Below are 12,360 nucleotides of genomic sequence, written 5' to 3'. Positions count from 1 at the left end.
AGGGGCCAACCAGTTCCTCTGGAGGGCCAACAACAGGGCAGAGAGGCCGAGGCCTTCCCCTGATAAGAACAACAGAAGAGCCCTGCTGGATCAGACCAGTGAGGGTCCATCTAGTCCAGCCTCCTGTCTCACCCAGGGGCCAACTAGTTCCTCTGGAGGGCCAACAACAGGGCAGGGAGGCCGAGGCCTTCCCCTGATAAGAACCTCAGGAGATCCCTGCTGGATCGGACCAGCAAGGGTCCATTTAGTCCAGCACCTTGTCTCAAAAGAGTGGCTAACCAGGTTAGGAAAAGGCCTGAAAGTGAGCGCTGGATCGGACCAGTGAGGGTCCATCTAGAAAGTGAGAAGGAAATTCCATCAGGCGTGCCAGCAGGTCAGCAAGCAACCTGAGAGGGTATGTGAGTAGCAGGTGGATCAGGCAGGGAGGCCTCTCTGCACTGCGCCGAGAAGTCGTGTGACACGATTGTGTGACACGATCGTTCGACCTGTGTCACACGACTCCTCGGCAACTGTCTGCCTGATCCGCCCGCTCCTCATCCGGCCACTGGGCTCACTCGCTGCCCTACCGGTGCTCCCGATGAAGCTTCCTGGTATCCTCCTGGCTTTTGGGGTGGGGGTGGAGAAGCGTGGGGCGGGTGCAGGGGTTCAGGGGTGGTGGAGAATGAGGCAGGTTGGAGAGCAAGGCAGTCAAGTACAGCCGGCTGCCAGTGCTCCCGGACGAGCTGGCCTTTAGGTGGAGAGACATGGGGCAGGGGCGGTGGGGCATGGCGCGAGATTAAGGGGGCGTGGCCCCCAAATGCCCCACCATTGCTACAGGCCTGGATCTTGGAAGCTAAGCATTGTCAGCCCTGGCTAGTATTTGAGAGACCTCCAAGGAATACCAGGGGCATGACGCGGACTCAGGCAAAGGCAAACCACCTCTGAACTTCTCTTTCCTTGACTTGACAGCCGTGACTTGACAGCACTTTCCATCAGAACCAGGGTATCTGAACCTGTTCCGTTCTAACAACTACACCTCTTTGGGCAGATCTCTTCTTCCCGGGTCCTTCTCTTGCTGAGATTAAAGCCCTAAACCTCTCGAACCTCTTTGTCCCACAGGGAATGAAATATTTACAACGCCAGGGTATTCTCCACGGACGCCTGAAGTCTCGGAACTGTCTGGTGGACGGCCGGTTTGTGCTGAAGATCACCGATTACGGTTACAGTGAATTTTTGGCAGCCCAACAGCCCTTAAATATTCAGCCACCAGCTGAAGGTACGAATGTAAAGGTCTGGCTCCTACTCAAGAGCGGGAAAAGTGGATGAAAAGAATTCTTTTCTCCTTACGGCAGAACAATTCTCGCTCGCTCGCTCTGTTTATCCCTGTTATCGAAAGGACAGAAAGGACAACAACAGCTTTAGTTTCTGGTGGAAGCTCGGGACTCGTAGTACATGTGATGTTGGAGTTCCTTAATTTCAACTCCAGATGTATAATCTGGCACCCGGAAACGGCTATGGGAGGGGAATATGGGTCATGGCTGCAGCAGTGGAGAATGATGGCTCAGCTCTTCCCTCTGCATAGTTTCCCTGCATAAGTTCCAGCACACTTTAAGCCCCAATAGGAGAAAAAAGACAGGCCATATTGTGCCTGTCTTCTTCCCCGAGTAGGGCATAAACAGTATTCTCTGCCTCAGCATCACCAGAAACGATATACAATTTCATATAATGTAATATATTTTGGGGCAGGAACGCACAGGAACGGAGTTCCGGCTGACTCCTGAGTTGGCCACGCCCAGCAGGAACTCATTAGCATAATAGGCCATACCCAATAGCAGAAACTCATTAGGATTGGCTACGTTAGGGGTGTGTGGCCTAACATGCAAAGGAGTTCCTGCTACAAAAAAAAAAGCCCTGGGTTTTGACAACAAACAAGGTAAACAGAATAAGAAGGGAAAGGTGGGTGTGGCTGGATGAGCACACTTCTGGTAACATGGGGGTGTGGCCTAATATGCTAATGAGCGATGCTGTCAAGGTGTGGCCTATTATGCTCATGAGTTTTGCTGTTGGGTGTGGCCTATTATGCTAATGAGTTCCTGCTGGGCTTTTTCTACAAAAAGAGCCCTGCATATAATATAATATATCATGTAATATATTACATAGAGTGTAATATAATACACAGTTTGAGTGCAGTGGCATCTTTAAAGCCAACAAAGTTTTATTCAAGGCATGAGCTTTCGTGTGCAGGCACACTTCCTCAGATACAACGAAATGGAATTGACCAGTCCATACATATAGACAAAGGTTGAGCAGCGAATTAACATATTTATTTATTTATTTGACTTATATCCTGCCATCCCTGCAAAGCAGTCTCCGGGCGGCTTACAAAACTGTATAAAACGCTAAAACAAGAGGATTAATAAAATCACAACAATACAATCCTCAATATAATAAATTATAAAGTATAACATAATGAAGATGTTTTAACAGATGCAAACAGGAATAACAAGTTAAGTTTATACGGTCACCACCAGGCTTGTGAGGAGGCAGACGGAACACAGCAGCATGGTCTCAGTTAGTTACTCTTAGCATCCCACAATTAGGAAGGGTACATTTACACATCAGTCTCCAATTCTGAGATATTTGTTTGCTTCACTGTGTTTCCTCCCGGAATTAAATCCAAACAAATGGTGACCATATAAACTCAGTTTGTTATTCCTGTTTAACTCTGTTAAAACATCTTCATTGTGTTGTATGCCAATTTTCTGTTCACACTCTAAGCCAGGGGTGTCGAACTCATTTGTTATGAGGGCCGGATCTGACATAAATGAGACCTTGTTGGGCCGGGCCGTATGTATCATAGAATGGAATGCCAGGTAGCGGAGATATAAACTTTATAAAGGACACAAACACAAAGCGTGTTTTTTCTACTTGAAATAAAAACATGCTTAAAACATTAGCGCTCTTGCAATATTTTGTTTATTTAACAGTGTCTGATAACTGACACCTCTTGCTCTGAACTACTGCGTTGTAATGTCTGTGCTGTTGCAAACTTGAGTATGCGGTTCAGGTGTGTATCTATAAGCTGCAAACCTACGATGATGCAGCAGCAGCAGAATTGGAAGAAGAAGCAGAAGACAGCCAGTTCCACTGCGGGCCTGATAGAAGCCCTCTGGGGGCCTGATCCGGCCCCTGGGGCCACATGTTTGACACCCCTGCTCTAAACTATATTATGGACTGGCAACTTCCATTTCAGTGTATCTGAGGAAGTGTGCCTACACATGAAAGCTCATACCTTGAATAAAACTTTGTTGGTCTTAAAGGTGTTTAATTGGAGGGAGTCATGGTAATAGTACGAACCTTTTTGAAACATGCAGTATAGATCCGTGTGATGCCAGGGAATCATTTGTCTCTTCGATTCTGCCTATAGGCTCAAAGGGGAACAGAAAGGAATCCTTCTGCATAGATATTAATAAACCTTTCTCTCTCTTTCCTCCTCCAGAATTGCTCTGGACAGCTCCGGAGCTGTTGAGAGATCCGGGAATGTTCCCAAAAGGCACCTTAAAAGCAGACGTGTACAGCTTTGCCATTGTTGTGCAAGAAGTTGTCCTGCGGGGCCCTCCGTATTGCACCTCACAGGTCTCAGCAGAAGGTGAGCACTTGGACTATGGCAGGTTCTTCAGCCCATGCCTACGGGTGTCAAGAATACAACCAGACAGGAGACGACAAGGGTCTCCAACATGGTGCCCCCGGGGCACCATGGCACCTGCTGACACATTTCCTGCCTCCCACCAAGTGTTTATGAAAAGTGGGAGGGGCCATGTGAGGCTCCGCCCAGCTAGGCTTCTGACTGGCCATTGGAGATTTGATTGGCTGTGCAGATTGTTTAAGATGTAGCTTTGGCAACAGTTGCCACCGCAGCACGGGGATTTCTCCTGTGTGAATGAAGGTAGGCTGTGGCAGCCGTGTTGTCGCTGCCTCCAACTCCTGCGGCAGCCAGGGCTCTTTTTGTAGCAGGAACTCCTTTGCATATTAGGCGACACACACCCTAATGTAGCCAATCCTCCAAGAGCTTACAGAGCTCTTCTTACAGGGGATACTGTAAGCTCTTGGAGGATTGGCTACATTAGGGGTGTGTCGCCCAGGGCTCTTTTCATAGCAGGGACTCCTTTGCATATGAGGCGACACCCCCCCTAATGTAGCCAATCCTCCAAGAGCTTACAGTATCCCCTGTAAGAAGAGCTCTGTAAGCTCTTGGGGGATTGGCTACAATAGGGGTGTGTCGCCTAATATGCAAAGGAGTTCCTGCTACGAAAAGAGCTCTGCCACCAGCAGCCATTTTGTGGCTGCGCCCACTAAACTGTGTAGGGTGGCCAGATCCGGGTTGGGAAATACATGGAGATTTTAGGGGTAGAGCCTATGGAAGGTGGGGTTTGGGGAGGGGAAGGGATTTCAGTGTGGTATAATGCCATCGATTCCACCTTCCAAAGCAGCCATTGTCTCCAGGGGAACCGATCTCTGTCACCGGGAGATCAGTTGTAATAGCAGGAGATCTCCAGTCAGTTTGTTGTAGTGGTTAAGTGCACGGACCCTAATCTGGGAGAACCAGGTTAGATTCCCCACTCCTCCACATGCAGCTGCCGGTGTGACCTTGGGTGAGTTACAAGTTCTTTCAGAGCTGTCCTTGGTAAAGAGCAGTTTCTGTCAAGAGCTCTCTCAGCCCCACCTGCCTCACAGGGTGTCTGCTGTGGGGAGGAGAAGGGAGAGGAGATTGTGAGCCGCTCTGAGACTCTGAAGGGCGGGGTATAAATCAAATCTCCTCCTCCTCTTCTTCTTCTTCTTGCTAGCCGTACAACATTTGGGTAGCACATTGGAGAACACCTCAGAAAGTGGTTGATGTCAGCAAACCTACCCTTCTCCTTCTCGTTCCCCTTCCCTTTCTCTCCCTCCTCCTCCTCTTCCTCCTCCTGGGGGTTGGCGCCCCAATATGGTGTCAGAATTCCAAAGGTGCCCGCAGACTCAAAAAGGTGGGGGACGGCTGCCATGCAACAACTGATAAGCGATGCAGTTGGGCTGGGATTGCAGAATTAGATAAGAGAACGGTGCAAACAAGGAACTGTCTGAGGCAAGGCTCCCTCTAAGCTGCGGAGTCTTGTGAGCAAAAATTCTGCTTTGCGAGCTACTGGCATTAAAAGTCGTGAGCGAGCGATTTGGCTGCTGCGTAAATTACTTTGCTCTGGAGCCATCCTTCCTGAGCTAAGACAAAAATGTGTGAGCTGGAGGCTAAAAAACTGTGAGCTAGCTCACACTCACTCAGCTTAGAGGGAACACTGGTCTGAGGTAAGGCATACTATATTTACGAAGATAAGAACATGAGAGAAGCCAATGTTGGATCAGGCCAACAGCCCATCCAGTCCAACACTCTGTGTCACACAGTGGCCAAAAACACCAGGTGCCATCAGGAGGTCCAGCAGTGAGGCCAGGACACCAGAAACCCTCCCACTGTCCCCCCCCAAGCACCAAGAATACAGAGCCCCACTTGCCCCAGATTGAGAGTGTCTATATATACCTGGTGGCTGAGAGCCACTGAAGGACTTCCTGATTTATTCCAGAAATTCTACGCAAGCTGAAGAAATCTCCGCCCTTGTTCCGTCCCAATGTTCCTCTGGATAGCGCCCCTTTGGAGTGTATCCAGCTGATGAAGCAGTGCTGGGCGGAAGTGCCGGACAGGAGGCCCTCATTCGATGAGATTTTTGAACAGGTCAGTCCGCTTCATGGCCCATCCTGAGCCAAATGGGAGGTTTCTGTTTTCTTCGAAGAGGTGGTGCGGCAGTTAGGGATGCGCATTCGGATCTGCCTGAGCAGAAAGTATACCTGAAAAAATACCTCTTTTTCCCCCCGCCCCCACCCAGTTTAAAACCATCAACAAAGGCAAGAAGACCAACATCGTTGACTCCATGTTGAGGATGCTGGAAGAGTATTCAAGCAACCTGGAAGATTTAATCCGGGAAAGGACCGAGGAGCTGGAGATCGAGAAGCTGAAGACGGAGAAACTGCTGACCCAAATGCTTCCCCCGTAGGCTCAGTGCTCAAGACAACCACCAGTGGAAGCTCAATGGGGGCGGGGGGTGGGGGAGGGCTGAGAGTCCCCCCTTCTTTCCCCACCTCTCTCTCCTGCCCCCACTCAGGAGCCAGAGTAGCTTATGCTTCTTCCCTCCTTGCCTTCTCTGTCTTCCTCCCTTCCTCCCTTCCCCTCCCTCCCTCCCTCCCTTCCTTCCTTGTAGAAACAGACCCTTCCTTCCTTCCTTCCTTCCTTCCTTCCTTACTTCCTTCCTTCCTTCCTTCCTTCCTTCCTTCCTTCCTTCCTTCCTTCCCTCCCACACTCCCTCCCTCCCTCCCTTCCTATATCCTGCCCTCGTCCGTTCCTCCCATCCTTCCTCCCTTCCTTCCTTCCTCCCTTCCTTCCTTCCTTCCTTCCTTCCTTCCTTCCTTCCTTCCAGAAAGAGACCTTTCCTTCCTTCCCTCCCTCCCTCCCTTCCTATATCCTGCCCTCCCCACATTGTAAGCTCAGGGCGGGTGAAGCACAAAATTGCAAACTGCATGCCCAGGAGAGCTTCCCGAATTCTCGCTTTTCGTGAGAGTTCGGGAGCTTGGTTCGGCATGTGAGGTTCAGTGTAATATCGGTTCAAGATACCTTCAAGAAGGGGAATGGATAACCATCTTCCTCCTTGTTCCTTAGGGATCTCGAAGCACAGCTTGGCAAACTGCATGTGCAACAGAGCTTCCTGAAATCTCACCTTTGGCAAAAGGTTGGGAATCCCTATAGGAAGTTTGCAGCTTACTGTGCTGTGTTTCAAGAGGCCTACAAGACAAGGAGTGGCTGTCTGTCTTCTTTCTCATCACTTCTTGCCAGATCTTTTAACTGGAGATGCTGGGGATTGAACCTGGGACCTTCTGCATGCCATCTTCTTCTTCTTCTTCTTCTTCTTCTTCTTCTTCTTCTTCTTCTTCTTCTTCTTCTTCTTCTTCTTCTTCTTCTTCTTCTATCACTGAGCCACAGCCCTTCCCCAAATCATGGTTCCACAAACTCATCACTGTTCAAAGAAGCCATGGTCTCACATGATCTCTGAACCGAGCCAGATAGCATGAGCACCAACATGGTGAAGACATCACAAGCAATTCTCCTCTCAAGTCCCCCTCGCTTGGCTTTTCCCTGCCATTTTAGGTCGGTGGCGGAAACCCTGAAAACCGGAGCGACCGTCGAACCCGAGTACTTTGATGAAGTCACCAATCATGGTTTCACAACTCATCACTGTTCAAAGAAGCCATGGTCTCACATGATCTCTGAACCGAGCCAGATAGCGTGAGTACCAACATGGTGAAGTCGTCATGGGCAGTTCTCCTCTCAAGTCCCCCTCACTTGGCTTTTCCCTGCCATTTTAGGACGGTGGCGGAAACCCTGAAAACCGGAGCGACCGTCGAACCCGAGTACTTTGATGAAGTCACCATCTACTTCAGCGACATCATCGGCTTCACCACCATCTCCGCCCTCAGTGAGCCCATTGAGGTTGTGGATCTTCTGAATGACCTCTACACTCTGTTCGATGCTGTCATCAGCCATCACGATGTTTACAAGGTAAAGCTGAGGTTGGCAACCTGTAGGGCTGGAAGGGAACATGTGGAGTTGGGGGGGAACATCATTCCAGCGCAGGAGAGAAGCCAGAGATCGGTGAAAATTGGTCCTCCCTCCCTTCCAGCCACAAACTCCGCCCTCAGTGAGCCCATTGAGGTTGTGGATCTCCTGAACGACCTCTACACTCTGTTCGATGCTGTCATCAGCCATCATGATGTTTACAAGGTAAAGCTGAGGTTGGCAACCTGCAGGGCTGGAGGGGAACAAGAACATAAGAGACGCCAATGTTGGGTCAGGCCAAAGGCCGATCCAGTCCAACACTCTGTGTCACACAGTGGCCAGAAATACCAGGTGCCATCAGGAGGTCCACCAGTGGGGCCATGTGGGAACATGTGGAGTTGGGGGGGAACATCATTCCAGCACAGGAGAGAAGCCAGAGATTGGTGAAAGTTGGTCCTCCCTCCCTTCCAGCTACAAACTGAATACCCCATAAATAACTAAGAACCTTGCTCAGGTCTTGCAAACTGAGGGTCCTCATGGCTACCGTGGCTGAGTCCATCCATCTCAGGTTGGGTCTTCCTCTTTTCCTGCTGCCTCCAACTTTTCCTGGCATTATTTTCTTTTCCGGCAACTGCTGTCTTCTCCTGACGTGACCAAAGTACGATAGTCTCAGTTGAGTCATTTGAGGTTCTGGGGAGAAGTTCAGGTTTGATTTGATCTAGAACCCACCGATTTGTCATTTCGGTGGTCCACGGTGTCCATAAAGCTCTCCTCCAGCACCACATTTCCAAGGAATCCACCTTTCTTCTTCTGCAGTTTCTTCATCGCTCAACTTCTACACCCATACATAGTAGTGGGGGATACTATGCCATGAATTAACTTGATTTTTGGTCGCCAGCGACACATCCTTACATTTCAGAATCTTTTCTGGCTCCTTCATGGCTGCCCTTCCCAGTTTCAATGTCTTTCTGATGTCTTGTCTCACAAGTGAAGGGTGGGGTATAAGTCCAATCTCCTCCTCCTCCTCCTCCTCTGATTCTTCTTCTGCTTGTTCTGCTTCTGCTGCTTGTTCTGCTTCTGCTTGTACTGCTTCTGCTTCTTCTGTTTCTTTTGCTTCTGCTACTTCTGTTTCTGCTACTTCTGCTTCTTCTTTTGTTTCTTCTTCTTCTGCTTGTTCTGCATCTGCTTTTTCTGCTTCTTCTGTTTCTTCTGCTTGTTCTGCTTCTGCTTGTTCTGCTGCTTCTGCTTCTGTTTCTTCTGCTTCTGCTACTTCTGCTTCTGCTTGTTCTTTTGTTTCTTCTGCTTCTGCTACTTCTGCTTCTTCTTCTTCTTCTTCTTCTTCTGCTTCTGCTGCTGCTTCTTCTGCTTCTGCTTCTGCTATTTCTTCTTCTACTTCTTCTGTTTCTTCTGCTTCTGCTTGTTCTGCTTCTGCTTCTTCTGCTTCTTCTGCATGTTCTGCTTCTGCTTGTTCTTCTTCTGCTTGTTCTGCTTCTGCTGCTTTTGCTTATTCTGCTTCTGCTACTTCTACTTCTTCTTCTGTTTCTTCTGCTTCTGCTTGTTCTGCTTCTGCTGCTTCTGCTTATTCTGCTGCTTCTGCTTCTTCTGTTGCTTTTTTGTCTTCTTCTGCTGTTTCCTCCTCCTCCTCCTCCTCCTCCTTCATGGCTGCCCTGCCCAGTCTCAATCTCCTTCTGCTTTCTTGGTTTGTCTCCCTTTCGGTTGAGGGCGGAGCCAACCCATGCAAAATCTTGAACCATTTCAATTCCTTCACTGACAACCTGAAAGCTGCGTCCTTCCTCAGCACAAGCTAGTAGCAAAGTTGTTCATCGGTTCTCGAGCTTGGGTCCCCCTACGCTGAATGCCCCTTTGGGGGGATGCGAATCCCTTTGACTTCCAGGTGGAGACCATCGGCGATGCCTACATGGTGGCTTCAGGGCTCCCGGAACGAAACGGTCAGAGGCACGCTGCCGAGATGGCCAACATGGCCCTGGACATCCTCAGCGCGGTGGGCTCTTTTACCGTGAAGCACCTTCCTGGCGTGCCCATCAGGATTCGGATGGGACTGCACTCGGGTAAGGAAAGGACACCTTAGGGTTGCCAGCCCCCAGGTCTGGGTGGGGGTTCCCCCACTGCTGGGGGTTTCAGTCTGCCCCCACTGAGCTGGTGGGTAGGGGAAGCCCCGCCCCCGAGAGTGATCACCCGCCCAGCCACCTCTCTCCCTCCCCTCCTGCCCGATTTAAAGGGCTTCAGCTGGTTGACGGGGACCACGTGGCCCGCTGACCAGCTGGACGGCTGTTCAAATCCAGCAGGAGGGAGGGAGGGGGAGGTCACAGGCGCAGACTCCGCTCGTAAAAAGACCCTTTAAAGGGACTTTTTGGGAGCAAGGTGGGGGCCGCGGAACGCGGGGCTGTTTTCCCCCAGGAGAATCCCTGCCAGCTGTGAATCCTGTTAGGCCGAGTGCCACGTTTTTGAGAATTTGATTGGCGATTCCCTCTATTTTCTAAGAGCCTCATTTGATGAATATACTGAAGCTCTCAAATATATTATATATCAACAGACTGAAAACAATCTGGAATTATATGTTTCTTGTATTCTGTAAGACCTGAGGAAGGCAGCAGAAACGAGTCGACGCCGGTTCTCGGTGTCTTACAATTTCACTGCATCTTCGTGTCACCTAGACTTCCGTGTCAGCTTGTAACCCTATGAGGCAAATGTTGTAATGTTTGAATGAATACTTCTGGAAGTTTTGTACTTTATCTACATTGTGATTGTGAATTATAACAAATTTCTGAGTCGATTCAAGATTACGTCGTCGTTACTGTTACACGGTGCTTTAGTGTTAATATTTCCCACCTGGGGACTAGCAAGCCTACCCCCTGAATCGTAGAATCATAGAATGTGAGAGTTGGAAGGGACCTTGCAGGTCATCTAGTCCAACCCCCTGCACTCTGCAGGAGCACAGCCGAAAGATAGCCCTACAACATACCCGAAAGATGCCCGTCCAGCCTCCGCTTGGAAACGTCCAGCGGAGCATCCACCACCTCCCGAGGCAGACTGTTCCACTGCTCAACCACTCTGACAGTTAGGAAGTTTCTCCTGATATTTAGCCGGTATCGACTCTCTTGTAATTTCCACCCATTCGATCTAGTCTTGCAATCTGGAGCAAGAGAGAATAGATCTTGCTGTGTAGTGGATTTGACGCATCGAATGATGAGGAAACATAGTGATATTCGGCTCATGTTTACTAGTACACAACAACAACAATACTGGCCGGAGGCCAACGATATACAGTCTCTGTGGACCACCTACAGGTCCCATTGGAGGGTTTAAACTTCCCGCCAACGTTCCCATTGGTGACCGCTAGAGGTTTCAGGATCCTATTGTCTCTTGGGATCCAAGCTCTTGTAAAATATGCTGTCACATGGTGGCGGTCAGCAGACATAACAGATCTGCTCCATCTTCTACATGACAGCCCTTCAAATACTTGAAGACTGCAATCATGTCCCCTCTAAGCCTTCTCTTTCCCAGGCTAAACAGACCCAGCTCTTTCAGCCTTTCGTCATAAGCCTTGGATTCCAACCCTCTCACCACCCTGGTTGCCCTCTTCTGGACACGCTCGAGCTCGTCAACATCCTTCCTAGAATGTGGTACCCAGAACTGGACACAGGACTCCAGGTGAGGCCTGACCATAGCATAGGCCTGACCCTGACCGTGAAATAGATAATACTGACAGACCAATGGTCTGATTCAGTATAAGGCATCATGGATCGGCTGCATCCAAAACTCTTTTGCCAGGTGGGCAGGGGGATATCTCAGCTCCCACACCTGACTCCCCTCTTCCTCAACACACAGACATGCACGAACATACGATTCATCCCAATCAAAACATCTGAGCTGGAGATACGGAGGTGAGAGCTGGACTCCAAGTCAGTGGGGAGGGGCAGGTCTCCTCCAAGCCCCGGGGCCAAGATGGGGCTTGTTTGTCAAGACTTTGAATCTTTGGCTGGAACTGCACGCCACAGCTCCAAGTTCATAAGTCCCTCTGGAACCCTTGATGCTTATTGCAGGAGATCGGCCGACACGCTTCATTAACCTACCCAGAGCTTTTGGCAAACGGCCACGGGAGTAGAAAAACAGACTGTGCTCAAACCAGTTCCCAGGTCCGCGGAGGGAGAAGCCCTGAGCTCATCAGATATCGGAGCTCTCGGGCAAGGTCTTACGGCCGAACTTCTCGCCTCAATCTCAAACCTGGTGCTGAGGAAGGAGCTCTCAGTGCCTTCCAGGGGGTGCCTGCGTGTGAAAGCGGGGTTGCCAACTCCGCGTTGGGAAATTCCTGGAGATTTAGGCAGAGCCTGGGGAAGGCCAGAATGTTGGGGAGATCCTTGTAGTGACATGTCCACGTCACTTTGGACGTGACCCAGATGTGACATTATCATGTTGGTGAGGTCGGGACGATACTCTGGTATTTGGGCACAAAGTCTAAAGTAGAAGACAAATTTGCCACAGAGTTTTTGCCCAAATACCAGCGTGTCGCCCTGACATCACTGCCTGATAACCTCAATTCAGGCTCCCATCACTGTAACGTTGGCTGCCCCCCCTCTCAGTAAGTCCCCCCAGCCCCCACTGGTTACCAGGAGCGACCTGGCAACTCTAGAGGGAAGGTAAGAACATAAGAACCTAAGAGAAGCCAATGCTGGATCAGTGGCCCAACAGTCCAACACTCCGTGTCACAATGGCCAAAAATACCAGGTGCC

General features: G+C 50.0%; 1 protein-coding gene across 1 annotated transcript in view; it reads left to right on the top strand.

Annotated features, from left to right (window-relative positions):
* GUCY2F (guanylate cyclase 2F, retinal) overlaps nt 1–9,678 on the top strand; it is a gene marked incomplete at its 3' end in the record, with an annotated part of 42,684 nt that extends 33,006 nt beyond the window's left edge. The window contains exons 9-14 of the mRNA XM_015426030.1: nt 1,099–1,255; nt 3,479–3,628; nt 5,589–5,737; nt 5,889–6,052; nt 7,420–7,612; nt 9,504–9,678. Coding sequence (XP_015281516.1) covers nt 1,099–1,255; nt 3,479–3,628; nt 5,589–5,737; nt 5,889–6,052; nt 7,420–7,612; nt 9,504–9,678 — 988 coding nt within the window. The remainder of the gene's footprint in view (nt 1–1,098; nt 1,256–3,478; nt 3,629–5,588; nt 5,738–5,888; nt 6,053–7,419; nt 7,613–9,503) is intronic.
* Nucleotides 9,679–12,360: the final 2,682 nt, after the last annotated feature.

The sequence above is a fragment of the Gekko japonicus genome, unplaced genomic scaffold, assembly GCF_001447785.1.
Source record: "Gekko japonicus isolate JY-2015 unplaced genomic scaffold, Gekko_japonicus_V1.1 scaffold5632, whole genome shotgun sequence".
Lineage (NCBI taxonomy): Eukaryota > Metazoa > Chordata > Lepidosauria > Squamata > Gekkonidae > Gekko > Gekko japonicus.
The sequence above is the reverse complement of the archived record's forward strand: the minus strand, read 5'-3'. Positions and strand labels throughout refer to the sequence as shown.